Raw genomic sequence first — 27,942 nt, 5'->3', positions numbered from 1 at the left:
ACGCGAATGATTTTAATTCGCTTAGTTTCCACGCTCGATTCGCACGCTGCAGTTGTTGGCTGGTCCGCTCTCCACTTGTGCGTCAAAGAGCCGCCAAAACATTCAGAATTATTGAAATAATAACGCCAGCCGCACAAAAGCGCTTTTTAAGTGTCTGCAAATGATATTTGTTGCTCGCGTCTCCCCCTCGCCCGTTGTGGTTCTTGGTTGTCGGGCGTAAACTAATTTTGTATAAATAAACGAACCGAGAATCGTTTGAAGTTATAATATTTGGGATTCGTAAAGTACGACGGGACTTGGATGGTGCTAATGGAATGCGATGAATCGGTTGATATGTACATGAAAAGCGTGCGCCATTGTTGTGACACCTGCCGGCACTACTTCCCATCCCCCCTTCCCCCTCACTATGCATCAGGACTACGCATGTTTGTTCGTGTTTCCACATGCTTGTGTCTGTCGGTGCTGCCATTAGCTCAATCTTCGGAGGCGAGGAAGAAAGCGGTTCCTGATAGTTTCTTCCCGTTGCTGATGTCTCTTTCTAAATGAAAGTAAGTACACTGAGCGAAAATCAATCAATTATAGAATATTTGACATATCAGTTTAGAATGGACATATTCTCAGCTAACTAGCTATAGATAGAGAAAATCGAAGAAAATAGTTCAATTACAATGTGCACATATGTATGTATATTCGTGGAACCATACCACATGTGTAGGTAGATTCGAAATTGTGGATAATTTCAGTAGTATTTTAGGACCCAAATTGTCTTTAGCTTCGAATACACATACAATACGTACGTATTTATGATATATATCATAGATAGTATAATAGTTATTGGTATTCTGTTGGTATTTTGATGGGTTGATGAAATGTCTTAAAGCCCAAAAGTAAATGTCGCTGAAACATTTAAAGTTCAGCAGACCTTTGACCTGACACCAGATCCATTTCCATTTCCATCTCCACGCCACTCAACTCCTTCCCTTCTCTGGCTGAATCATTTATAGAGCTGCCACTTTGTCGCATCATTGGAGGAGGTCAAACCATCAATCACCGTGGCCGTGGCAACAGCGGAAGCGTGCGCCAGGATGCCCCTCCTGCTGCCCATCCATCCTACAGCATGGTGGGGCTCGGCACTCCTTGGTCTATTTTCCACTTGCGCTGGCAATTGTGTATGAAGAAAATTTGTATAATTGCCAATTGCCACGGATTTACTCGATTGCGGAGACGCGAGCGACGATGCACCAAATAATATTCAGCATACGCCGTGTGTGCCAAATTAATTGTAAAGCATTGCCGCAGCAGTGCCAACGCACGCACACACAGGCAGACGGATGCATGCTCGAGGGGTCTCACACACATGCAAATACAAATGCAAATGCAACATATGTACCATAAATATTTGCATATTTGTATAGAAATATATTTAGAGGCAAGTTTCGCATAACAATAAATCCAAACAACATTCTGTTCGCCGCTGGCACTCGCTCTGCCTTTGGAGGAGCGCTTCGGGTTGTCTGTAAATTTGCCATGGCTCTGCGAGTGCATCTGTGTGTGTGCGTGTGTGCGTGTGTGAGAGTGTTAGTGTGTCTGCATTGTTTTTGGCTTATGCATGCATGCATGCCGTCGTGTGTTTCAATGAGCGCAAAATATCTATATCTGTGCCTGTGCCATTGAAAGTGCGGCTGTGTGCATCGAGGGCTGAAAAGTCATTTGAATTTTGAATGAGAGCCTCTCATCAGATTAGGGAATTTGGGTTGAACCATTCATGAAATGAATAAAGACACTCACGCTGAATGGGGGAACAATGCGCCTTGTATTTGTTGTTTTTGATTATGATAAATGGTAAACCAAAAAGGATCTAATGAACTCCATTGAATTAGTCTTGAATGGGTTTCCGCTATTAGACAGAGAAAACGATCCTGTATCATGACATTCAATGAAAGTTGAATGAAAGTTCAAGTTGAATCAAGTTTAAGAGGCTTAAGAACTTAAGAACTTTATGGCTGCTGAGTGTCTGAAAGTAGCTTGAAGGAAGTATCTTGGAGGAAGTGCTTCTTGCAGCAGGTTTGCTTGCATCAGATCAGAAAAAGAACTTTATTTGCAGCCCTCGCTGCTGTTACGTTCACATTTCACATTTCGAATACAACGTGATGGGCAAACACTTTTTCACTTTTCCGCCTTTACACTGCTCTTGCCTCCCCTCTCTCGATTGCGCGTGTCCAGGCTGGTGCCAGGCTGCACTGCAGCAGCATTTTTTATGGCCAGTGCAGTTCTTGTGCCGTGTGCCATGTGGCCTGTGCCCTGTGCCTCGAACGTTGCGACATGTTCTGCATGGCCAAACAACAACGCCTCAAACACTGTTGCAAACAATTTGCAATAAAATTGAATGCAGAACAGGACACAAAGACAAAAGCCATGGCAGCCACAGCCATGGCCAAAAGTCAATCATGCAGGCCCGGAGTGTGGGAGAAGGCCACTAAGTGGCTCTCTGCCCCTCGCTCAGAGCACGTGTGGGGCACCGGGCCCGAAATCGTCGTCGTTTCGCTCAACCTTTGACTGGAGCTTTGAACTTTGGCGCCATTTCGTTGACCGACGCAGCCAGGCGCATAAATTTCGCCTTGAAGGAGCGGAGGAGCCACGGGAGACTGCAGTTCAAAAGACTCGCTTGGCAAAAGTTCAGCTCAAACTTTCGTCTTACAAGAGTTCTTTCTCTTTTTCCCCTTTTCTTTTCTTTTCGTTTATTTTCTTTTCGCTTTCTCGATGGTCCTGCCCCTTTTGGCAGCAATGACCTACAAAGGCATTTAAAATTTACGACTTGATGGCGAATCTGCCTCGAAATGAATGAAGACAAAGTGCAGGAGCGGCCCAGGAGTCAGGGGCCCGATGTCTGGGAAGTGGCAGGCATCAGTGATGCCTAGCACTTGAATCGAAAGAAATATGGATTCGAATTGATTTTTGTAGGATAGTCTTGGGGAACGTCAGATTGGTTATTGGAAAAATTATAGAATAGCAGAGAAATGGTACCGGGAAAAACCAGGATAAGTTTTGCATGGGATGTGCCTCACGCGCCATTGAAATAGCTGGAGTGGAGACTGTCTTTGACGGTAAAACAGCCGTCAGCCACCGCCATTGGCGGTGTAGTGAAAGCCAAGCCGACAGCACTGTTGGCCCGACAGCTTCTTGGGTGTTTCTCTGTCCTGGCCCAGAGCCCTGGCTGGCGTGGAAATTTGCGCCGCGTGTGTCAAGCTGCTTAATTGCACTTGTGCGCAATTACATTTAAGTAACTAAAAGGAGTGCACTTGGCTGACAATTAGCCGCACACACACGCACACACGGGCACAGGCACAGGCACACACACAAGCATGCAGCAGGGGGCGGGGCAGGGTCCACTCTAATTGGATCTAGAAGCGGCAACAATGCGTATGCGTAATCAAACTGAGGAACATAATCATCGGCCCCATCAGTCGTCCGCTGGCAGCAAAACAACTACGAGAAAATGAGAGTGCGAAACAACACCAAAACATGTATTTATACACATAGGCAGCATCACACAAACAGACACAAACACTGTGTATATGCATGTATGTGTCTCAGGGAGGAGGTCTCCACATAATGTAGTTTTTTTCGATCTGGTTGCATGAGTTTTACGATTTGCAATTAATTTGCTATTTTGGAAATGGATTTTCTTATTCGCCGTCGCTGCGTCTGTGTCTGACTGGGCCGCCACTGCCCCACTATCCCACTATCCCACTCCTCCGTTCTCGCACTTCGTGCCACACATTTTCAATGAAAAGTCCGCGTCTGCTGCCAGTCTATGGCCCATTGTCTGAGCACGCTTGGCATCGTTTCAAGAGCAAGAAATCGAACGCCTCTGCTCATTACTCATACGCAGCGTGTACGCCAGCAACGTCAGAAAGGCCAGCAGCGCGGTAGGGGAGCCAAAAATAAACTTTAAATAGAAATTATGGCTAAATTGAACTCAATTACTTATTATATTTATTCAAGTTAATCGATTTTCGCTATTGCAAAGTAATGGGCGAACTTTCTTCCAAAAGACACGGACGAAGCCGATTTTTGCATTTCTCTTGGACATCTTTCTAGATAAACAAACACCTAGGCTCCTATCCAGCATAATTATTTAAGGATTGACATTTGAAATTCCTCATAGCATCATATCATACGCAATTACCACTACGCCATGAAGCACACAACCAAAAGCCCAAATATAGATTTATGAAATACATAAATTACATAGCTCACATAGCCCCCACATCATAAAAGAGATTTATGCATAATTATCGCAGCTTTTCAAAATAATCCCCGCAATATCCCGAAATATTCAATTGAATTTAGCAGCGATTCAGGCATGGCGTTAAAATCATCGGAAAATATACACAAATACGGAAAATTAGGAAAATGTGGAAATGTGTTTGTAGGGCGGCAAATGAAAAAGTTAATTATGCGCAAAGTGAAACCAAATGTTTTTGCTCAAGAGACTTTTCGGTCGAATGTCGAATGTCGAATGCTGATTGTCGGGAGCAAATTGAATGTAAACTGAGAAAAATGAAATACGATTACGATGAGCACTTGTGGCCACATCTGGGGGGGCCACGGAGGCCATTTAATGGCCAACTGTCCATTTGCCACACAGCACAGCACAGCACACAAAATACATCGAGAATACATAAATCTCTATCTAGATGCTGTCGGCTGATATAAAATATACGTACGTACAAACAAAGCATTTCAAGTGCTCTGACAAAGGCGCTAAAAGCAAATGGATAACAAGGAAAATATATGCATGAAAATATAAATTAATCAAATTCATGCAGACAACAAAAAACATAAAACAACAGCAATTGTGTACACAATGTTAATGGCGAAACTTTCTCGGAGACTGGAGATGCTTCAACTTACATTTTAGCGGTTTTATATTTAGGTCTCTGTGGAGAGATCCACAGAGATTGTTGCACTTTAAACTCTTAAAATATTCCCCAATAAAACCAAAATTACAGAATTTATCTTCTAAGCCAGTCTGCTTTTTGTCTTGCTGACTAATACAGCCTCTGGATGGTAATGGGTTATGCATTTTTAAGTTTTATTACACTATTTTCATTACTACTGAGACAAAGAGAGTATGCAGAAGCGTCATATAATGATAATTTTGTTATTTTTAACGTTAATTTTCCGCTATTTATAAACTAATATACAATAAGCATATTACTTTGCCCTCTGAACTGAACACAGAACACTTTTTTGTTTGTAAATAAAAATTCTTTTCCACATACAGTGCAGCTCAACTGAATAGGTTCAATAATTTTTAAAAGGCAACCCGCTATACCTTTTTAAAAATCTTACCGATTTTTACGAAATAATTTATTTTGCATAGATTGATTCATTGTTAATATAGCATGAAAGTTTGTGGTTTCCAGGACACGTTTTTAGAGGCCATAATCGTACATACACATACATATGAGAGTACATATGTAGGTATTAAATACTATCGAAAGTTCAACTAGAAAACTGGCATGAACTATGTTTTTCTCTTTTATTAAAATTCCAAAAAATCATCGCTTCGGGCTTCGCTTACCAGTATGTAAATATTTAAGGAAAAGTGTGGGAAGTTTCTAATATAAAGTAATAGTAGAGATCAAAGGAAATGAAAAAACATTATGGGAGACAAAATTAAATGAAAAAGGTCCAAAAAGTATTTCCAAATATTTTGCAATGATTTCATTTCATTTTTATATATTTTTCCAGGCATTTGTTTTGCTCCTTCCCTTCTCGAGTCCTTAGAAAGTCTTTGAATGGATACGGAAGCCAACAAAAGTCCTTTTGGCACTCGGCATATGCGACGTGGTCAAGGCGAAGATTATTATTGAATATTTTATGGGGAAATGGGCCAACCCAAGAGCCCATCAACACATGCAAACACACACAAACTCACGCTGTGACTCCATCGCACAGCTGTGGTGATATACAGATACTCGTGTGTGTCTGAATGGCCAAGCTGCAATGGCTTGTGGCACAAACAGTTTCGATGGGGCGCCCAGCGCCGCATCCGAGCACTTCACCAAGAGGAGGCAAAGGCACGGTGGCAGGGGGATGGACAGGTGCAGGGGAAGGGCAGACACAGGGACTGCGGCCAAAACGGTACTTGAAAAACGGCGCGCGAATTTGTTGCCAACTTTTTGGGCATCGAAATGATGGCTACGTTGGGCACAAGTGCCTTTGGCTCACTAATTTGATGCCTTTGCCGATGCAGTTGCCGCTTTTTTACTCGTACATACATATATACTCGTATATATTTTCCGGATTTGCATTGTGTGCTGCATTTCGTGGCATGGACAGAGAATTTTGGAGCATTTCTGATTTGTGGAACAGCACAGCATTTGCCATATTTAAGAGCTGAGCATATTCTTCATGGGACACATGCCATTATCCATGCAATTATTGTCTTTCATTCATCACCAAGTCGGGTGCTTCTGTTCGCTTTCCGCTTTGGATAATTTCCAATATTGTTTACCTATGGAGAGGAAAGGAAAGGGAAGATGCTTTTAAATGCAGTACACTCGGCGATCGCCTTTGACTTTGTTTATTCGGGCATCTATGTTTAGCGTCTGCTCACGGCTAAGTTCGCTCGTGAAATTTTTCGCTTTTTCGAGCACACGACAAGCGGCCAACAAGCCCCCTACCCAGGCCGAATGCAGTCCGAAGTATTTATGATCCACATTCGCATAATTATGGCTTGTATTCGTTTCATCTTCAACGATTTCGCGGGCATGCAATATGCGCCATTAATTTGCAAGTAATTTAAATGCCTTCTAAATACTGCAATTCAAACCCTAAACCGAACCCAAACCGAACCCAAACCGAAACCCATGTTCGTTCAGTTGGCCAAAAAACCCGGAGAGGACACCCCGAACGAGGGTACGTCTTGGGCTTTCGGTGTCGTGGTCGTGTCACTTGCGTCATGCACTGCCCATTGTGGGCACGGTTTGTGCCAAGTTTTCGAATATAAATGAGAGATACATACAACAGGCATTTGGGGGCCTGTGGGGCAGAGGGGCTGGCCGTACAGAGGAAGGCGTCAGCAATTAATGCCGAATAAAATGTAATTATACTGGCCGTATAAAAATAACCGATTTAATTTAATGCAAAATCACATTCAAAGCTAATTGAAAAGCATCTGTGGGCGTGGCATGGCGTTGAAGGAAGGTGTCCGTCCGGACCGAGTTCGGATAATTAGCTACTTACTGTCGGATGTTCTCTCAAGCATTTGGCAGTAATTGCTCGAAGCGGTAGGGGTAGGGGGTGGAGGAGGGGTTTCTGATAATGTATTTCGATGTGGATCGATTTGAGGCAGGTCATACTCTTTTATACAGGAAGCAGGAGGATAGGACAATGAATCAAGTGTTCCAACAATTTCAAAGATTCCTCGAGGCTTCAGTGGTTTTATAGAAGCAGCAGATGACCCAAAGAATTTGTTGACTCTTTCGAGTATAAAAGGAATACTACCATTAATTACTCGTATTGGATATTCGACGATTTGTAAGAATCAGTACTATATGTACCCATAGAATAGCAAAAACCGATCTGCGTGCACTCAAAATTGTGCATTAAAGTGTCTGGAGTATGTACAAAAACACATTAAATCTTGAGTGAACGAGAATACTTCAAGGTTTCAAATTATCTTAAACTCTTATACACATGCACATCCCTCCTTCAGGAATTCCCTTCTGCTGTTGTCATTAAAACTAAAATTTTTTGCGATGCAAGAGTACGACTCCCCTGGCACCAGCTGAGAGCTGGCTAAACTTGACTATAGCCCGTCCCTCTGTTTGTTAATTACCCGTAGAGATGCCCGTATATCTGCCCTCCTTAGCCCCCACCCCCCGCCAAACATCCAAGGAACCCAGCCACAGCGCAGCAGGCGGAAGTGCATCTGCGAGGACGACAACGAAAACATTTCATGGCACATTATTTTTATTAATAATTATTTCACATGCGGACCAGACGGGACCGAGAGACAGAATCGTTTGTACATCAATTTTACATGACCGGCAGTCCGGCTGCCCGCCCTCCTGCCTCCTGCCGCCTCCCTCCGCCCAGCGCTGGGCTGCTCGGTCTTCAGGTCCGTCCATCTCCGGACACTGCCAACGACCAACGTGCAGCGACCAACGACCAACGACCAACGACGTTGACGCAAATCGAAAATGCCAACTGTTCGCTCGGTTTGTTGCTCCTCCCCGATTTGCGGTATCATTATTTCACTTTTCCGTTGCCGTTGCCGTTGCCATTGCTGCTGTCTTTTATCTGGTTTTGCTGTTTGCCTGTCAACGGCCACAGAGACAACAGGAACGGCAGCAACAATGTCAGAAGCCGCTTGCGGGGAGCGCACTCGCACTCGCCCACCCTTGTGTCCCGTGTCCCCTTGGTATGACTTTTGGCTCTGGGTATTCGGTGTTCGGTACGAGTCTTAGAGTAGTACAAATATTAATCATAAGTCCGAAATAAAGGGGTTTCCCATCCCCTAGGCACTACGTGTATCGATCGCCTCCTCGTTTCTCCTCCCCAGACACAACTGTACACAACCTTACGGATAAATTAATAATTATTAAATCAAATATTAACAACACAATCGGACAGGCTATTTTTGAATGAATCTTCGCGGCGGGTAGGGTATCCTATGGTCGGAACACTCGACTGTGGCCTGCTTCTATTTATTCTGCTTGGGTTCTCGGGTTCGTTCGCTCTATTTTAATAAGCCTTCAGGTGCAGCGGCAAATGAGCCATGAATTATTCGCCTCTCACATAAATAATTGTAATTTCGGGTTCTTCGTTTCGTTTAAAAATAAACCCACGTTTTGGCTCGAACTATGTGGCGAAAGATCAGGCGTCAGCAGTGCAGCCCTTGCACGGTTATGTAAGTGGTGGAAGGTGGACCTTGGAAAGGTTACAAGTGCCTGGGATAGGACTAGTACTACCAGGTAAAGCCCTCGGAAAAGGAGTGATGAACGTGGTTTCCTTTGGTTTCGTTTGAGAAACCTCTCCATGGCGTTAATCCTTACCAACAATCCTGTTATTCAATCCGTATACATCCTCATCAGAATCGTATCCGCTTCGTTTTGTTGAACCGCCAATGGCAGAGATAAATCATGGAAAACCAATTTCCAATTTCGTGGAATGGTGGCAGGATTCTCTCAGCTTTAAACCCAGAGAACCCCCCGCCCCCCGCCGAAACCCGTTCCGAATCCTGCCAGAGAATTAGGGTAATCGCTGCTTGGGGTATCACTACTGGCCCATTCCCATCCCCATCCCGAGCCCACCTCCAACTCCTCCTCCGACCTGACAGAATGTCTGACAGCTCTAACCCGATTCTGTGTGTGCTCTGATTCGGGCGACCTTATCGACTAACAGTTTGTCCTTGCTTCCCTTCGGTTGACATTTTCAGCTGGCATATTTTTGTTTTGTTCTTTCCGTTTCAGCTGCTGGTGGACCCGAAGGAAAAACCACAGAAAATACAGAACAAGGGAACAAGGTCTAAGGTCGAGGCGGAGACGGAGGCGGCTCCTTATACACTCAGAGAAAACTTGGTTGCGGAATGTTGTGGAGTGTTTTAAAAAAGGAAATGTGTACCTGTTCTCTCTTCAATTCTGTGGATCTCTAGGAAAACAGTCACCTTGATTACCCTTATTATTTATTCCAGTTTACTAGGATGCGAGTGGTTTCCTTGGTGTATTTCGTTTACACAAAAGAGTTCAAGTTTTTAATCAAATATCATCCATCGATGTCTACTCCCATTGCTTCCCATATTTTCTCTCAGTGTCGATTCAATTATATCAGTCGTTAGGCTACAGCTTTCGCTTTTTTAGGTTCTTCTTTTTGAACATTTTTGTTTTGATTTTTGTTTTTTTTTTCCGTTCTTTTGTTCCTCGTAAAAAGTAACAAAAATCTGACAACATTTTTCTGCGTTTTGTGTTTTGTTTTCAGACGCGTTGAATAAAAAGAAAATAAATAAAAATAAGACACACACACACACACACACACACACAGCCATAGGAGCGCACAGATACAAATACATACGTATTAATATAAATAAAGCCAAAAGTAAAAGAGCCAACAGCGACGTTACCAAAAACAAAACTTCGTCCACTTCGCCCTCCTTCGACCTCATGGCTATACCATCTCCAGAATGGTTTTCCCCCACCCTCTCCCTTTCACCCCATTCACTTTTCCCGCCTGTTTGTCTGGCCAGTCTCTGGCGTTGCTCTGATGTTTCTCTGGCTCTCTGCCGGCGTTGGTGCTCTGGCCTTTTATTGTTTGCTGTTTTCTGTTTTCCACGTCCGCAAGTCCCACCGACCCCCCACCTCCGCCCACTCCGCACCCGCACCCGTCCGTGCACCTTCTTTTTTTTATGAATGAACGGGAATTTCGCCAGCGGCATTCAGGGAAAAAAGGCAAAAGGAAAAGCAAAAATAAAAATCAAAAGGAATTAGATAAGCAACAACAGTCCAACAAGCAGAAGACAAACATTTAGACGCGTGAAATTTGTAAATGGAAAATCATTTAAAAGCAACAAAATAAAGTGTGAGACGGTGAGTGGGGGCGGGGGACCGAGGGACGCTAGGAAAGCCGTATGCTGCCATACGAGAGCTCGGCCAACGCAAATCGTTGGCAAAAAGAAGCATTAACACGTCAAAACGCCCACGCCAGCTGACACCCCCATCCGCCCATCCCCACCAGTGGTGTCCTTTCTTTTAGGGAGAGAGGAAGAGTAAACTTGGAATTGGTAACAGGAGATACATTACATCAGCTCTGCCAACAGTTTCCAAAGTCGTGCGAAACTACAAATATTGGTGTATTCTTGGTTTCAATCAAACCGGAAACCATCAATTTTTGGGGGACAGCATTTGGGATACCAACCAACAAAAGGGAAGGTATCAGTGGGTGGTTGGGGAACTGTCAATCCTTACATCTTCTGTGAATCAACATTCCGCTGATTCTCTGCAGAGTGTGTTGCGGTTCTCTTGAAATGGTACTTGAAGGGTTCAAGACATACCATGACTTCTAAGCCCTTCCACTGTCTGAAACAGTCTGTTACGGGGTGATGCCATATGGCAGCTATCTTGTTTATCCTTCCATAGGGTATTATAAATTGTCTGAGAGTCAGTCTCTATGGAAACAAGTCCTTCAGATGTTAAGCTGAAACTTTGCACAGATTCCTGCATATTTCTGTACTTAAGTTGCAGACTGTTTATGATTCATATATTATGAATGTAACTATACAAGGAAAGATCGCTGGTTCATAGACATAGGTCACAGGACACAGGCAACAGGCCACAGGCCGCACCGCAAACAATACAGTTCCTTGAAGGAAGCCTGTCAACGCATTTGATGTACATCCATTAGGCGTCATTATCAGGATGAGTGAGCGAAGTTTGTTGTAGTTTGCTTTCCTATAAATAGTGCATGGGTTTTGAACACAAAATGATTTACGACTCAACTCAGTAGCGTCATCATCATTTAGGGTACTCCCACTCTAATCCTGAATAAATGATCCAAAAAAGAAGAGATAATCCCACCAAACGGCTAACGATAGGTCTAACATAGGTCTTCGGCTCTGGCGTTCAGCCACCGCCGCGTCATCATGAGCCAGCCAGCCTGGATTCTTCTCCCCGAGGTCTATCCAAACCTCAAATACATTGTTTTACTCTTACCATACTCTTAATGGTACACCATCTAACCATATAGAACTACTACCATATACAGTACTTCTAGCCAGCTCGAGGCTGAGGTTCGTGGTTCGAGGTTCGATGTTGCGAACGAACCTGCTCGACCGTGTGTATTTTTCGGCAGAGAAGCTCTTTCGCTCAAATACAATTTCAGTCGTTGCTCATACGCCGCGTGGTTGCTGCTCATACAGGAGCGCGTTCGTGAGAGTGTCTCTCTCTCCCTTCGAATACGTTTGAATTAACGTTCTTTTTCGAAGCGGCGGAAATTCAGGATTGAGATTCGAAGCACTATTTGTGGCCGTTGGCCAGAAAACGAGTCGAAGGTGGAAAATACAGCGCTTTTCCGGCTTTTCGTTGGCGGCTTCCGTTTCGTCGTATGTTGTTGCTTCGAGGCGCGTGTGCTGGGAAATACTGTGCGTGGATTCAAATAAAAAGTGGAAACAAATTAAAATATTTTGTAAATAAAGTTTCAGCTAATATCTTGAAAAAGTGATTAAATTTATTTGATTTTTGTTGAGTATTGAATTCAACATTCAACAAACACTAGAACCCAGAACCAAACATATCGCCAATGAAGAGATCCCAAACATTTCGGAGTTTAGTCTGCGTCCGCCCTCAAGCGATTTAATGGCCCGGCCGACAATGCGGATGAGTTTACAATATTCCAACGTAAGCATTTCGAATCCTTTGTGTGTTTAGATCTGTACATTCCGTACAACAATATTCTGCAGTTCATCAACTTTTGGGGCATTTAATGTCTGTTTTTTTATTTGTTTGTGGAACAATCGTTTCGCTGGGTACCCGAAAAATGTGTTGCTGGAAATTGAATTTTAGAATATGTACATATTTCCCGTGATAAGTTTCCTCTTATCTAGTGCCCCCCAAAGGCCGTTTAAGGCCGCTTCGTTATCAATAACAGAAAAGCATAATTTAACTTATCTAACTCCGGGTGACTTTTAGTAAAGCCGTGGAACGTAAGGTCGCCGATTCGGCTTTAGTTCGCAGCTAAAATAAATATTATCTTTGGCAGCACTTTTCAGTTGCTAGCAAAAGTCCAAAAGTGTTCGGAAATATCACTCCCGCACTCTCCTGACTGCTGATTCCTGACTCGAAAGGTTGCCTCTCGGAGAACTCTCATAGTCGAATGAAACTGAGAGAGCACCAAGCTGCCTCTTGGTCCTACGAGTACTCTCTCCCACTAAATAAAGTTACTATGTGAAAGAAAGTTCGTGAAAGTTCAATTGCATACTGTCGTATTTATTTCATCATAAATTTATCGCTCTTATGAGTGAAAGATAAACAAAACAAATAAAGCAAAAGTCCATCGATTGGGTTAAATGGAAACTTTGAGAGATTGAAGTTTCGTTTGGAGGGGATCTAACAGACAGTTCCTTTGATCAACTACAAGTATTAATGGGTACTTTGGGGGCCGAGGAACAGTCACATTTATTATTGCTTCGTTCTCTTCCATCTAGACTTTGTAGAGTCTGTAGGCACCTCTATTAACCATTGATTAATGGCTATTAGTCGCACTGCACATTATGCTAATCAAAAAATACGTATACGTAACAAGCAATTAACAATGCAAAGACGCTTCTATTGTCTTGCATTTCTTATGAAAATTTCACACAATTGGAGACTCTTACAATGCCACACATAAACAATTATTAAGATTATTCCCTTATTCGAATCGAGGGCATTCAGAGTTTAATTGAGCTCGGACCCACCCCACAAATCGCCGCAAATCCCCACTCATTCCCAGAGTACCCCCAGATTGCAATTCGCCTTTGGTCTGGCAGATCTCGATTCCATTTGTCAATCGCTTTCAATTACATTTAATTTACGCTCAATGATTTCCAGGCATTTCCCATTTGGTCAACTAAGGATACTGCCCCTGGCCCTGCTCCTGGCCCTGGCCCTGCCCCTGCCCCCCATGTTGTGGCTTTCCTGCGGTTTTCCCTTTTATGTGCTCTCTGTTTGTTGGCCTTCTCCTGAGCTCAAGTTTTGCCCACTGTTTAAAGTTTTCTTGCTGCCGTCTCGTCCCCGTTTTATGGGCTAATTAAAGTCAAATGTCGCATTAAATTTTGCTGTGCCGTAAAAAGCGGAGAGAGCAGAACAGCAGAAGAGCCACCATTTTCTATTTATTTGGTCTAAAGTTCATGCTACGCATAAAAATGCCTGTTGTTGATGATGAGGAGCACACTTGAAAGAGATTTATGGCACCGATTCGTTGATGGACTGAAGAAGACGTCTCGAACGAGACGAATTTTGATTGAGTGAGAGGGCGCATTAGGTGGGAGGAGGTATTATGTCCTCTCAGGATGCCGAATAATTGGCCGCTGGAGCGCTGCACGTGTTCAACTGTCTTGTCTGTGTATCTTTGCTTTTTCCTGCTTTCCTCTTCCGATTCTCATCTGCAAATGGCACTAATGTCACGCTGATGAGTATTAATTGAGTACAGGCTGCACACGGACACAGCCCCAGAGACAGGCACACTCTCTCGCATACCCAGAGCCGCCCCACGGATCTACAGCTTTGGAGGCTATAAATCTAACCGGCACTCCTACACCCCCACAGAAACACATGGCTAAGCCTCCTCCCCCCGCACCGCACTCACACTTAGAAGTGGACACAGCCACAGCCACGGAGACGGCGTGTGGCAAGCGGCTAGCGTCATGCGGCATGTGGCATGTGGCATACGGCTACGGCACACGGTCACATGACGAAAAGCTGTGCCTGCCGTCTTTTGAATGCACTGTGAAAAGTGAGGGGACAGATTAGAGGCACAATCTGTGTATATTCGAGTTTTTGGGGTGAGACCTATGTGGCTGGAGACCCCATTGATCTTCTCTGTTGTCTGCCTGAGTGAAGATGAGCAAGTATAACATCCTATCGCTTCCAAGACAGATACATCCTGTACTTGCGTTGAGGGATTTATCGCCCAGGACTCTAAAGTACTGCCTTCGATAAATCCATCATAATCTGGGCTGTTCTTGTATCCTCTCTTCGCTGAAGCCATGCTTTAAAGACTAAATCTGTGTCGGGTTCTGTTCTATTTGGTTCATACATAAGTTTGTTCTGATAGCCGGGAGACGTGTCTGGAGACGACTACGGCTCTCATGCTCTCGCAGCAAAGTGGAAGGCAAAGTCGCACTTTTGACTATTGGCTATTAAAGACAGAAAACCCTGCTCTCCTTTGGTTGTGTCCTATTTGGTATCTACTATGTAGCTTACGTGGTACGAAAGGAGTGATTAAAAGTGCTGCTAAAGTTCAGCTGCAAATACAGGTTGAAGATAGCCCAGAGCCCAGAGAGAGATGGAGAGTAACATTTGATGTGTGTTTCCTTTTCTGGGTTTCCTCCTTTTGATCTGGCTTGTAGTTTACGGCAGCTACAAGCACCTGCAAGTGAAATGCCATAAAAAAGAGCTGGTTCCGAGCAACATCCTTGACTTTTCAGTAGCTGCCACGTGAGGAAGTTGCAGGTTAGCTTTGACAGCCAGAAACCGGAACGAATCTGAGGTGCCGGTCGAAGTGGATGCAAACTTTGACAACGGCATGAGAAAGCGCTCCTTTCATCCATCGTGTTCGTATTGCTTTGGTTTCAATTCAATTTAACGAGAATTTCTCCCGATGCATTCTTCTGCCTGTGGGCCTGGCGGCTGATGGTTTCGTGACTTGTTTTGACCATGTGTGCCCCGCGGGGGTGTGCATCGGAGAGGGGGGTCTCAGGGGGCCGCACCGCCACTTGCTTGGGTCTAAGCAATTAGTGCAAGCGAGACGCACTCGCACATAGGCCCCGGCTTTGTTATCGCTCCATGGCCCTGCTAGCACATGGCACATGTGTCTCGAATGTGTGTGGCGGCAGCGTAGCTGTGTTTAAACAGTTGGCGTCAAAATTATAATTAAAACGTGCATCACAGTCATGAACGGCCGCACAGCATGTCACAATTTGTTGTTGCCCCTGGACCTGCCCCTGCCACGCCTATTGTTGCTGCCGCTTACGAAACGTTCTCAATTTATCGGCAAATTCAGCTATCATCCATGGCCTCTGCCCCAGTCCATGCCCCCACCCCCAATCGGGGGGAGGGCACTTGACAGCGCGTCCTTGCAACTTAATTGAATTTTTATTGCCAAGTTTGCATAATGTAAGCCGTCTCGGAACAGGAAGAGCACTTGGGGCAAGGCATCGCCTCGCCTCGCCTCGCCTCGCCTCGCTATTGTTGCGCGCCGGTGGTCGGTCCGATGATGCGGCGTATACGTAATCAGCGAGAATTGCGCATACGCAGCGTCAGCCCAAAAAGTAAACCCCAAATGCAGTCACCCATTAAGCGGCGATAAGCTGCGGCAGCAGGACTGTACCGCAAAAAAGTGCAGTGTCAGTGCCAGTGGAAAGGACAGTCGCAGCAGGACAGGACACGTAATAATCAACTAACGAACCAACTAACTCTTTCTATTTCTATTTCCATTTCCATTTCTGCTGCATTAAAAGTCCTGACTTTGCGATAAGCCTGGGAACGCCCCTGCGGTTTTCCTTTCCGCGGTCATGCAGGGTCATGACATGTGCGCTTGGTGACTTTTTTGTGGGGACTGGGGAGCGCGAGAGGCCTAGGTGATCGATAAATAATTATCCTTTTGTAAATTTCAGTAAAACAGCAGAATAATTCGATACCTTAAAAGGTTTTAACCACCTTCAAAAATAACACATTTTTCCCATGAAAATTCGCTAAATTTGTAGCCGAAGGGGCTTTATTTTTGACAAAAATATTTCCTAGAGGAGCTTCATTCGGTGAGTCGGTGAGTCAGTCAGTCTGTCCGTCAGTCAGTTTTGGTACATTGTAGCTGCCCCGTCCTGTCGCTCAGTGGCCCCCCCGAGTGCCGTTCGCCAAAAAGTTGCATGCGTCAAGCTGATTTTTCATTCACTGCAGCTTGGGGCATTCTGTTTTTGCTGTTGTCGCTGCTTTCCCCCTTGACTTGTGACACGGACACGCGAGCGGGCTCAGCGGCCAGGCCACCCACGGACAGTATCCCTGCCATGTGTCAAAGTTCATTAGGAATTGTATCTGTGCCAGTATGTATAGATTCAAATACACTCGTATTTCGTTTCTCTTCGCCCTCAGAGCCCCTGTGATATTTGAGATTGAAAATAAACAAGACACAAAATACGAGTAAATTGTAAATTGTAAATTGAATTTCCTGCCACATAAAATGCAATTCTGCACTCAAAGGGATCAGAGGTCGGCCCTGTCTCAATGGGAAAAGATTACTGTACGAGTACCCGTATTGTATTGTTATTTGATTTATGGAAAGCACCGGCTCGTTCTTCTTTGTTTTTGCTGTTCAGATCAACTTTATATTACATGTATTTTCCAATTGAGAGATTTATGGCCAATGCCAATGCCAATGCTGGTTGTTTGTCCGTTAGAATATGTAATGGCTGCTCGGGTGGCATGGCCGTTTGAACTATTACCAATGTTACCGATGCGATAGGTTATTGCTTTCCTGCCTCCAGCTATGATGGATTGCACTAGAGAGCAAGATTCGTGTGGCATCTTGCCGTGGAGATTGACATTGAATTGTCAGTTATTGGGTGCGTCTATCCCTGACCAACGTCAATGGAAAATATATTACTAACCATCCAACAGAAATTAGGGTATGATAGGTGTGGATCATAAATCTATCTATACGTTTTGTTCAGTGCACCACATTTTAAGGGGCAGCCAAGTCGGCGACAACTTCATTCTAATTATCCCCCCACAAATCAAAATCCGCACCCATAATATTTCAATTGGAATTATCATGTTCGATTACCGTCATATTATCGCTGATAGCTGACGCTATTTTCCAAAAATAGCCTCAAATGGCCTCATATATTATCGCCGTCAGAAAAGGTATTACATTGTCAGAGTTAGAGTCAAAAAGTGTCTAGATTGGGGGCCGCAGACATTGTGAAACGGCACTCATAATCAAGATTAGCCTCATAGTCGGGTAGTGGTCGCTGGAGGAGATTGATTTGAAAGCATATTTTCAGTTAAATTAGCAGTTTATGCCAGTCCGTCGCGGCGGTCTATTGGGGCTTCTATCTGAAGCGGCTTTAACCTCCGTCCCAGTGTTGACCCGCCTGTGCCCCTACGTATGTCTCCGACTGCCCCTGCCACAGATTGTGTTGCAGCCGTGGCCGTGCGTGCAGTCACTGGGGCGTGCGTGCGCCTTTCCAGCTGAGTGATGAAAGCATTTAGGCAGACTCCTCCATGTACCTCTGCTGCCACTCTTGCCCTGGCCCCCAGCTTACTCGGCAAAGGACCACTTATGCGGCACGCAGAGGAAGCTCCGGCATCGACATTGGCATCCTTTGGGCCCCTCACCTCAGGAGTACTTAGCCAGAGACAGCCAGAGCGATGCCTGTTACTGGGCCTGTTACTGTTGCTGTGGCGTAGCAACTGGCTGATACCTCGTAGGAGTTCATGGAGCTCCCATCGGCCATTTCCATTGCGTACCAGCTTATGCCTGCTGCTATTCGGATTCTACGAAAACTTCGCTCAAGAGCTCAAGCCCTCTCTTGGACTTTACAAATTGGTTTATCTCTCGTTGGGCCTTTTCCTTAACAATTTCAAGTCCCATACAGCCCCTTGGAGGGGGAAAGCATGCTGAAACTTAACCAGAATCCCAGAGTCGTCGGTGGAGCATTGACTCACGTCAGAATTTTGCCTTGCGGCTGGGTTTGTGCACCTGAGGCAGGCTACATAGCTGCTGTCCCCTGCCCCTGCTCCCACCCACTCACTGGGAAATAGACATGACTGGTGGCTGACTATTTATAGACTTGGCAGAGTGTCCGTGTGTACCATGTTGCCACGTACACCCATGTCCCTTGTCCCTTGTCCCTTGTCCAATGTCCCATGCTCCATGTCCCTTCTTCCTTCGTCCATCCTGGCCGTGCCTCTGGCCCACACATTTGACTGAGTTGCTAGTTGAAGCGAGAGAATTGTCTCCATGCCACTCACACACACACACACACCCACTTGTATCGTGTACATTCAGTACTGTTCCGTACTGTACCACAGACACAGGCACATAAACACACACTTGTATGTAAACTACACGAATGTTTATGGCGCAAACTATTTTCCTGTTTATTTATTGATGCGTTTATTTGTTATTGTTGCTGTTTAGTGCGGGAAAGGCGGAAGGGGAAAGTGGAAAGGAGAAAGCCGGAGGATGGAGAAGGAAGGCTGGCGGAATGCGGAAAAATTTGATTTTCCAGTTTTTTAGTTGTTGCCTAATAATCGTAATATTTAATAGTGGCATCAGGGGCAGGAGCAGGGGCAGGAGCAGGAGCAGGAGCAGGAGCAGGAGCAGGAGCAGGGGGCCCCCTAATTGGCTTTGCCCTTTGTGTGCTCCTCTCTTAGGCTTAGGGCCTGCAAAGTGGATTAGACTGGACCTTTCTCATTTCTTTTCTTTTTTTTCCTTTCCTTTCATTTGCTTTCCTTTTATTTGCTTTTATTTCTTGTTATTTTTTTTGTTCTGTTTTTCGGATTTGCTATGCTAAATTCAGCTGCTAACGATGTCCCCTGCTGTCGGCTGTCGGCTGTCCTGTTCGTCCAGGCGTTGTCCTGTTATTTTTAAATTACGGCGCCTGCCAAATATGTTTGTCGTTCCTCCGATGATTAAGAGCCCTGCAATGACTCTAGGAAAGAAAGTATTTCATCTCTGCGATGCCCGGATTCAGGGACGATCCCCAAATGACCCCCAAGTAGTCCCCTCCATCCAGAGAGGTCAATTTCTTGGGCAGAATACACTCCTCTAGGACCAGAACGAGAACCCCCATGGCATCGTGCCACTCCTTCCCCCATCACCCCATGCCTCGCCCCGTTCTGGCAAGTTGGCGACTTCCAGCTATTTCCACAAAATGTTTTACATATTTGCGCTTTCTGCATTCTCCTCCCAGACGTTCTGTACAATATGCAGGAAAATTGTGTCATATGGTTGTGGTGGTTGTAGAGGGGGGATGGGCGCGGGGGGGTGGGACTTGGCATAATATGTAAATTCTCCTGTGGTACGTGGCTTAAATTGTTATCACAATTTCCGAATAACTCGCAGATGCCAGAAACCAAAAGGATCACAAATGCTGTTTGGGCTTAAGAAAGGAATTCCCTATGCTGGGATTATCGTGCCACTGCCACACACTCGTAGATGTGTCAATATAAGCCGGCATTTCATGACGATGGGGATTTCCCCACGTGATTCTCAAGGGAATCATTTCCATAGGGGAGATGCAACATGCAAATAGACCAGCTGGGAATATCAATTCTTGTAAAGTTTATTAGAGATTACAGACACATCTTTTGATGTCCTTTTATCTATGTAGAGATAGATAGAGATATTTGCTGATAAGAATATTAATATGATAGGTCAAATATATTGTATGCAAAGGCTTCTCTATTCTCTGAAAGTGTGGGTGGGAGAGGCGCTACGTTTTTGTGATCTATACAATTTTTTTGGTAGACGAACTTCCGTAAGAGCACTTCAGCTGCAGGCTGCCTGATTCCTAGTTCTGTATAACCCCTTGCTTCCCTCAGTTAGTGGCTCCGACTACGCTAATTAGTAAAATCAATTTATGAAAACTGCTGACACAGTGAAATATGGAACGTTTTCCTTCCCCAACCTATCCTCAGTCTATCCCCTATCCACCACCTAGATAGCCCTGTCAGGAGTGCTTTTCCGCATATCCAGAGACATACGGAATGAAATCAATAAACCATTACCTACGGTTTCTTCCAAGTCACCAAGAAAATAGTTCCATTCCCTGGAGGCGACGCGTCGCTTGCTTTTTGTCAACCCATTCTCTTTGCTATTCTCCGTCATTGTTCGGTACGGCGTAATCACGTTTGCTGCAGCGCAGTGCAGCGGATCGGGGAATTCCCCTTTGAACTTTTGTGAATGTCATGAGCTGTTGGATCACTCGCCGCGATTCCCGACACACTACTCGTGCTCCCACCACCCCCCAGCGCCCCTCCCCAGCGTCAGCGTCACAGCCGAACTTCGGTTAAGGAACTGCGGATATGAGGCCACGAGGGGAGCTGTTAAGTGAGTGACAGGCAATAAAAATTGGAGGCGACACTTGGCCCGACCACTTCCGGCCAGGCCAGACCGGAAATGTTCCTGGGGTGGAGAGGGAGTGGGACTTGGAGGGGCCCAGGGCACCGGGCACAGTGCTGAAGCCATGTGCTATGCAAATAATTTAATTAATATTTTATTTCACACTGAATCCCTACCAATGCTTCCACAGTCGACCGTCCCTCGTGCACTCGTCAGAAGCGGAAGAAAATTGGATTTTTATTTACATTTTTGCACTTACTTGAACCCGTCTGCGGAGGGGGCGGCGGCTGGGGCAGGGCAGCGATTCTGAATGGGAATGGGTGCGGGAATGAGTACGGGAATGAGCATTGAATCGAGAAGAAATGCCCAATAAAAGCAGATGCGAGCGTAAATTAAATCTGAGCAGTCGTGCATGTGTAATCTCTGTACATATATGTATGTATGTATGCACGAGTATATATGTATTTATGGAACTCGTTTGTGGATAGGCAGATGCGCTAACCGTTGGCTTGCAGTCAAAAATCAGGAAAACATGAGAAAAACGTTGAGTCGGAATCAACTTACGCCTGTAAACAGTAAACAAATCACACAAAAACACACACGCACACACACACACGATATGCACGGGTCCGGGCATACGTGTACATTTCAGAGAGGGGAGAAGATAGAAGAACGCACACACACATGACGATATATAGACAGTTCAGACAGTTAGTTGGTCGTAAATCGATGGGGATTATGTGCGCTAATAAAATTTAAAGACTCTAGGAGAAAAATATACGACTATGTACATACATGGCGGGTGAACGAGGAAGCGTTCGAAAGTTTTTGACGATTACGCATACGCCGCGTATGCAGAGTACAGCGGAGATTATAATTTACTCAATTAAATGATCAAAATATGTATTCTAAGGATATAGCGGGCCATTAAATGCCTATATCTTATGGCGGCTGTGAGTGGTACAGTAGCATCAATCACCATAGCCCGCATTCCTCTACCCTATCATATGTATGCTATGCCAAAGATCAATCAATCCGGGCTGTCATTGCTTTGATTTATCGATGTTTTGCCAATAATGATGAGTTTTGTCACTCTCTGAAACAAGAGCAAATCACTCGAGGCTACCTTGTGGCTATTTCCTATTTCTATATTTCTAGAAGAGGTTCTCAATTTTAAAGGGCACTTATTTGATTCCTTTTTCGTGTCACACTCTAATCTCTAAATTGAATTTATTAAGGGAAAGTGTGTTGGTGTGCCCCGCCTGCTGTGCTCCTCCTCCATCTTGGCAGTGTATTAGATTATCGCTGATGGAAAAAGTTTGCCCCTCGCCGCCGTCGTTCATAATTAAATTTGACTTCATTATCTCCCCAGCGACGGCGACGGAATAACTCTTTTTCACAGTTGGCTCTTTATCGTGCGAGTCCGGGCATGAGTCCCGTCCGTCTGTCTTGATGTGTGCCCAGAAGTCATGTGTCTGTTGACACTCCGGGCCCCAAGGTCAGAGCCGAAAAAATAATCATAAAGAACCCGCAGAGAAGCATAAAAAGAAAAGCCAAGCAAATTGCTGTGACAGTAGATTGCAATAAATAATAAATTATGGGAGTTAATGCGAGCAATGAGCGCGAAGAGCGTCGAGCATTCATCAGATGTGTCGGGATATACACACTCGTGTGTCCTCGTATATATATAGCGTCGCGTGCTGCCCCAATGTTCACGGGAGACCAGAAGGGGTGAACGGTGCAGGGTGCAGGGTGCAGGGAGAAGAACACGCACGTCGGTTTTTTCTTACTTTATTTTCCCAGTGTTTCCGCCGCCTTTTCGGCAGGGGGTGGTGGGGCTGTGGGGCTGGCGGAAAACCTTTTCACTTTGTTCTTGCAACTTTTATGCACGGCACCGTCGACAACATTTCCCAGTTGCCAGCTCCCTGTTGCCACAATGCAAGAAAAGTTTCTCAAGTGATTGAATCGAATCGAATTGGATGAATTTGCCAGGGAAAAACTTTAAATTTCCATTGATTGAGGCAACCGCCTATTGTCCCCGCCTCCGGCTTTTGTCGGTATCTCACTTGCAAATGAACTTTGGTCGGAGGCTGGCTCTGTCCAGGTGGGGTATTCTCCCAGCTAATCGCTTGACGAGTGTTTCTCAGACTGGTCTGAGGCGAGGAACACTTGTTCAGAATGTTGTCAGAGCGTGTGCGGGAGGGGGTCTCTTCCAGGGCACTTTACAAACATTGTCGGCTCTTATTGTCGCAGCTGCAGGGCAGGCTTTAAAGTTGGACCAAAGTTTCCGCCGTAAACTTTTGCTGGGGGCAGAGCTGCGGGTTTCGGTTTCGGGGCACGTTTTCCAGAGCCCACTCAATATTCATGTTTTCCCATTTCGGCGGATGCGAAATCCGCATTCTTCAGCCGGGCATTAGGCATGGGTTTCAAAGAGGCAAAGTTTCATTGCCTCCCCGCCTCCCCCATCTGGGCAAGGCAGTCATTAAAAGTAGTTCGAGAAGAAGCTGCCGAAGTTCCCCAAAGTTGTTAATGTTTGATAAGGAATTGCTGGGCAACGTCGAACAGACCATGATGGCGATGCTAAAGGTGTGATTTCGTTGAGGGTCTTGTTTGATTAGGACATTCATTACGGCCTCCCTTTGAGCTCTGACAGGCCTGCGGCAGCACCATAAAGCACTTCGCTGATTTGATATGTTGCATAAAATTAAATAGCCCTCTGGAATAGCAAACAGGATGATTGGGTTATTTTCTGGCTCGTTGGCGCCGCTTTGATCTTTTTCTGGGCTTGATGTTTATTTTTGGGGCAAATGAAATAGCTCTGAGACTATCCACAAATGTTAGACTTGGGCATATGTTGGGTATTTCTGGACTTCATCTCTGGACAAAGCCAGATTTCGGTAGTGTTTGTATCTAAACGAGATTTAAATGGAGACACTAATCTCCTCCGAATGCCTGTTTATTATTCATCGTGTGGAATACGCAATAGTTCAGTTTTGATACATTATTAAACAGCACAGCTTTCCTTGTCCCAACAGCTTATCGGCACAGGTGTCAGCTGTCAATGCCCGGATAACATTTGGGGCCACTCTGGTCTGCTGTGACAACTGGTTTACTACGAGTGCGAATATGTATTCAAATCGTACAACATTCGAACACTTGCACACTCCCCTCCATCCCTCTGAATCTAATCTAGATCTGGGCAATCTAAGGATTACCTGAATGGAATTCGATGCGAGCCAACCCCATTTGAGATTCCCCAATCAATCTGGTTGAATGACCTTGAACTTGAATTCTGTTTATTAGCCCACACTGGGAGTATACAATGCCCGTCAGTCTCTGTACAGATTCGTTGCTCTCTCCGCCCAAACAGATTCGAGTGCTACCAAGAAAGAGGCCTGGATTCGGATGAACTTTAATTACTCAGCCGCACCACGCACAGGGCTATGGGCTGGCCAGACCAGGTGTCGGTGGTCCATTGTCCACCCACGGCATTCCCAGGGGCCTTTAATCAGAACTGAATGCCCTCTTATCACCATATGCTCGTGTTGTTGGTGATTGCTGGGAAATGGGTGGGTTGGAAATGCGCTGGCCGGTTTTGCTGGAGAACCGCCCATCCCCATCCCAGTTTGAACATGTGTCTGCCTGATAGTGTGTGTGTGTGTGTGCCTGCTTTCACGTCAGCACAATTAACATTTTTATGAGCTGTAAAATTTCTTAATTTTGATGAATTTATACGGCAAGCAGCAAAAATCAAAATATACAGAGTGAAAATGTGCAACAATCAAAACAATAAAGGCCACGCCAGAATGTACGGTACACGCACGAGGGAATATTCTCTTGATTTATTTACAATATACATATCTGTACATATCTATACATTTTTTAGTTGTTTTTAGTTAGTTCTTAGATGAATGCCCACGTTTCGTTAAGTGTTTAAGAAACATACTCCAGACAAATTTACCCAGGATTTGCTTTAACTAGCTCGGTCTCTCTCTCTCTCTTTATAAAGACAACGAGCTATATTTCAAGAATGGAAATTAGTCTGGGCGGTTCCGAAGATTCATTAGAGTTTAATGTGCTTGTTGGAAAACTACATTAAATAACCATTGTATAGCTATATAATGATTGGTATAGAAAATATATCAAAGATCCAGGGAGCAGAATAAACTAATAGCTCTTTTTCTCCCATGACTACTATGTAGAACAGCTGATTTTGGAGCATAAGTTTAGATCATATGATTCCTTAATTATTCCTTAAATATTCTACGAAAATTGTACAGGGTATAGCACAGTCGATACAGGTCTTCCAATAAATACAGTAAATGTGTACTCACAGACGTCTGGTCTATAAAAATGTAGCCAAAGACTTTGGGTAATTTTTTGTAGGATTTTTGCCGCTCGGTATAATATGTTTTATTTTATGGTCGGATAATTTGCGTTTTGAATGCCATTAAAAATTCATAATTGGAAGATGATGGGCCCCAAAGAAGGCGAAGCGAAGTAGAAAATTCGAGATTGGTTTCGGCCAGACGAGGAAAACTTTGAAAACTTTGAAAACTTTGGCAAAACTCTGGCTAACTCTGTTCTCCTCTGCCCATTCCCTTTCCAGATACGAAAACAATCCGGAAACTGAACTGAAACCGAAAGACAAGCAGCCCAGGCCTGGAGTAAAATGTCAGCCATTCTAGTACAAAAAATATCAGCAGAAACTCAAATCAATTCCCAGGCCCAGCAGCAACCAAGCCGGAAAACGGAGCAGTCACCTGAGGTGGAAGTGGGACATCTGGCAACCATATCGCTGCTGCTGCAATACGATATAGACAATACGCTGAATGCGTTCAAGGAGCACCGAAGAATGACGATGGACGGAAGGGGAATGGGAGGACCAGGAGCTCTGGTAGTTAACAATAACCAAGACACGGACGTTAACCTGAATAGGACTGCGGCTGGGGCTGTGCTCGGGCCAATGGCCGAGCTAGAGCTGGAGGGATTGGCCAAGGGGTGCCCCACAGCGGGGGCCGGTCAGGGGTTCATGCCGCCCACACCTCCGGCCACACCCAATCTGCAGAACACGGCCCAGAAGCGCTGGAAGATTCTGGCCAAGGTGCTGCGCAAGGACTCCGAGGAGACCGTGTCCTCCTCCAGCGACGAGTTCAGCGAGGAGCAAACGGCGTCGGTGCGGCGCTTCAAGAGCTTCGACCTGCTGCAGCAGGACAGCTTCGAGGACCACGTGAGCCTCAAGTGCCTGGGCAAGACGGAGAACTGGTACAAGTACCGGATGCAGCTGGACAACGACGTCGAGTACTCGGTCAACATCCACCACATGGAGCGCCAGCTGACCGCCAGCGATCTCATGGGCTTCAACAACACGGGCAACATCTGCGTGTGGCCCTCGGAGGAGGCTCTCACGGCCCTGGTGCTCTCCGAAGTGGCCGCGTATCGCGGCAAGTGGATCCTGGAGCTGGGCGGCGGCTTCACCTCCCTGGCCGGCCTAATGCTGGCCAAGTACGCCAAGCCCTACGCCGTGCACCTGACCGACGGCAACGAGGTCTCGGTGGACAACGTCCGCAAGACGGCCTGCCTGAACGAGCTGAGCTGCTACACCAAGTGCTCGGTCCTCAAGTGGCAGGAGCGCTCGGCCCGGGCGCAGGCGGAGCAGGAAAAGTTCGACTTCATCCTGTGCGCCGACTGCCTGTTCTTCGACGAGGCCCGGTCGGCGCTGGTCGACACCATCTGGTATTACCTGGCGCCCCGGGGCGTGGCCCTGATCATGGCTCCGAGGCGCGGTCGCACCCTCAGCATGTTCCAGGACGAGTGCATGGCCCGGGGCTTCACGGTGGAGCTGGCCACGCGCTACAACGAGACCATCTGGCAGCGACACCTCCAGCTGAAGGCCGACTCCGCCCTGTACGACGAGGATCTGCACTATCCGCTGCTGCTCCGCCTGTGCAAGACGCACAGCTAGAGGGTCCAGAAGCCAGATCCAGAGACGGGATGGACGGGGAGTAGGTGCAATTAAATTAAGTCAATGTTTTAGTTGATAGCAAGCAAATTCCAGTTTACACCTTAAACAAAACAAAAACGGGGCTGAACGGATAGAAATTCCTCCCACACTGAAACAAATATCAAAAACCAAAAATATAGCAAATCCAATGCATTAGGCTGGTCCCTGAAATCGCCAAGAAAGAGCTCAACATCTAATAATTTTATAGTTTTCTTCAATGGGACAATTGTTCACCTTTAGATTAGAAGTATTCCATTCGCCGAGGAGGTCGCTCTAGAAAGGAAAACGCAACTTCTACTGATTTCTACCCATAATACCTACACATATTTCAAATCACAGAACTCCTAGTGCGTCCTTCTATGTAAATGCCATGCAGTATTGTCATCCCATGTCCATTTTCTATGCGAAATTAGTTTTGATGTCGATTGCCAGTTTCAGACCCAAGAAGCCCAAGGTACAATAGATCGAAATCCGTTTTAGGAACCCCAGAATATCATGTAAGTCGAAACTCATCAGAGCTGTTGTAATTATTTTGTTGGATCCCAGCAGAAATCGATAATTATTTGAATTACGAATTGAATTATGTTTAGTGTTAAAATCTTTGAGCCTCCAGTTTGAGTCCTCTCTGAGGACCAGCCTAGTGGTCCCCCCTAGCACGTAATGTAGTTCTCTGTTAAGTTGGGTACCAAAAGATTCCTTTGATATAAACATAAATTTAATTTGCTTTGATTCCACCAGTTTTGCGACTGGTATTTTTCGTTTTGTCTTTTACAAAATACTCGTTATGCATACACGTATGTAATTATGTATCTATGTTAAAACCACACACACACACTTGCACACGCACACGCACACAAGTATTATTTGAATATAATGTATACGCTGAATATATGTAGGTATGGGGTACTTTCGGAGACCTGGAAAAGATCAAAGCAAACGAGAAGGAATATGCATCCAATCCACGAAACCAAATACGAAACGTGTCCAGCGCTCGACCAATTAACTAATAGTTAACTAAACTAAAACTAGTGTATTGTAATTAAATAGAGCATGTGTTAATGGTTATACGATGAGATGATGAGACAAATACAGTATCAAAATGCCACGTA

At 45.3% G+C, this 27,942-nt stretch overlaps 1 protein-coding gene across 2 annotated transcripts; it reads left to right on the top strand.

Moving 5' to 3' along the window:
- Positions 1–55: 55 nt before the first annotated feature.
- LOC108163497 (calmodulin-lysine N-methyltransferase) lies at positions 56–27,942 on the top strand. Of its 2 annotated transcripts, none has more exons than XM_033393196.1 (2): positions 56–548; positions 25,439–27,942. In XM_033393196.1, exon 2 carries the CDS (start codon positions 25,502–25,504, stop codon positions 26,792–26,794), a length of 1,293 nt encoding a protein of 430 aa, XP_033249087.1. In that variant the 5' UTR covers positions 56–548; positions 25,439–25,501; the 3' UTR covers positions 26,795–27,942. The 2 variants fall into 2 exon arrangements, with proteins under 2 accessions (XP_033249087.1, XP_017154310.2); XM_017298821.2 differs by lacking the exon at positions 56–548 and adding an exon at positions 11,920–12,404.

Source organism: Drosophila miranda, chromosome 4 (assembly GCF_003369915.1).
Source record: "Drosophila miranda strain MSH22 chromosome 4, D.miranda_PacBio2.1, whole genome shotgun sequence".
Classification (NCBI taxonomy): Eukaryota; Metazoa; Arthropoda; class Insecta; order Diptera; family Drosophilidae; genus Drosophila; species Drosophila miranda.
Note: the sequence above shows the minus strand (reverse complement) of the source record. Positions and strands in the feature narration are given on the sequence as shown.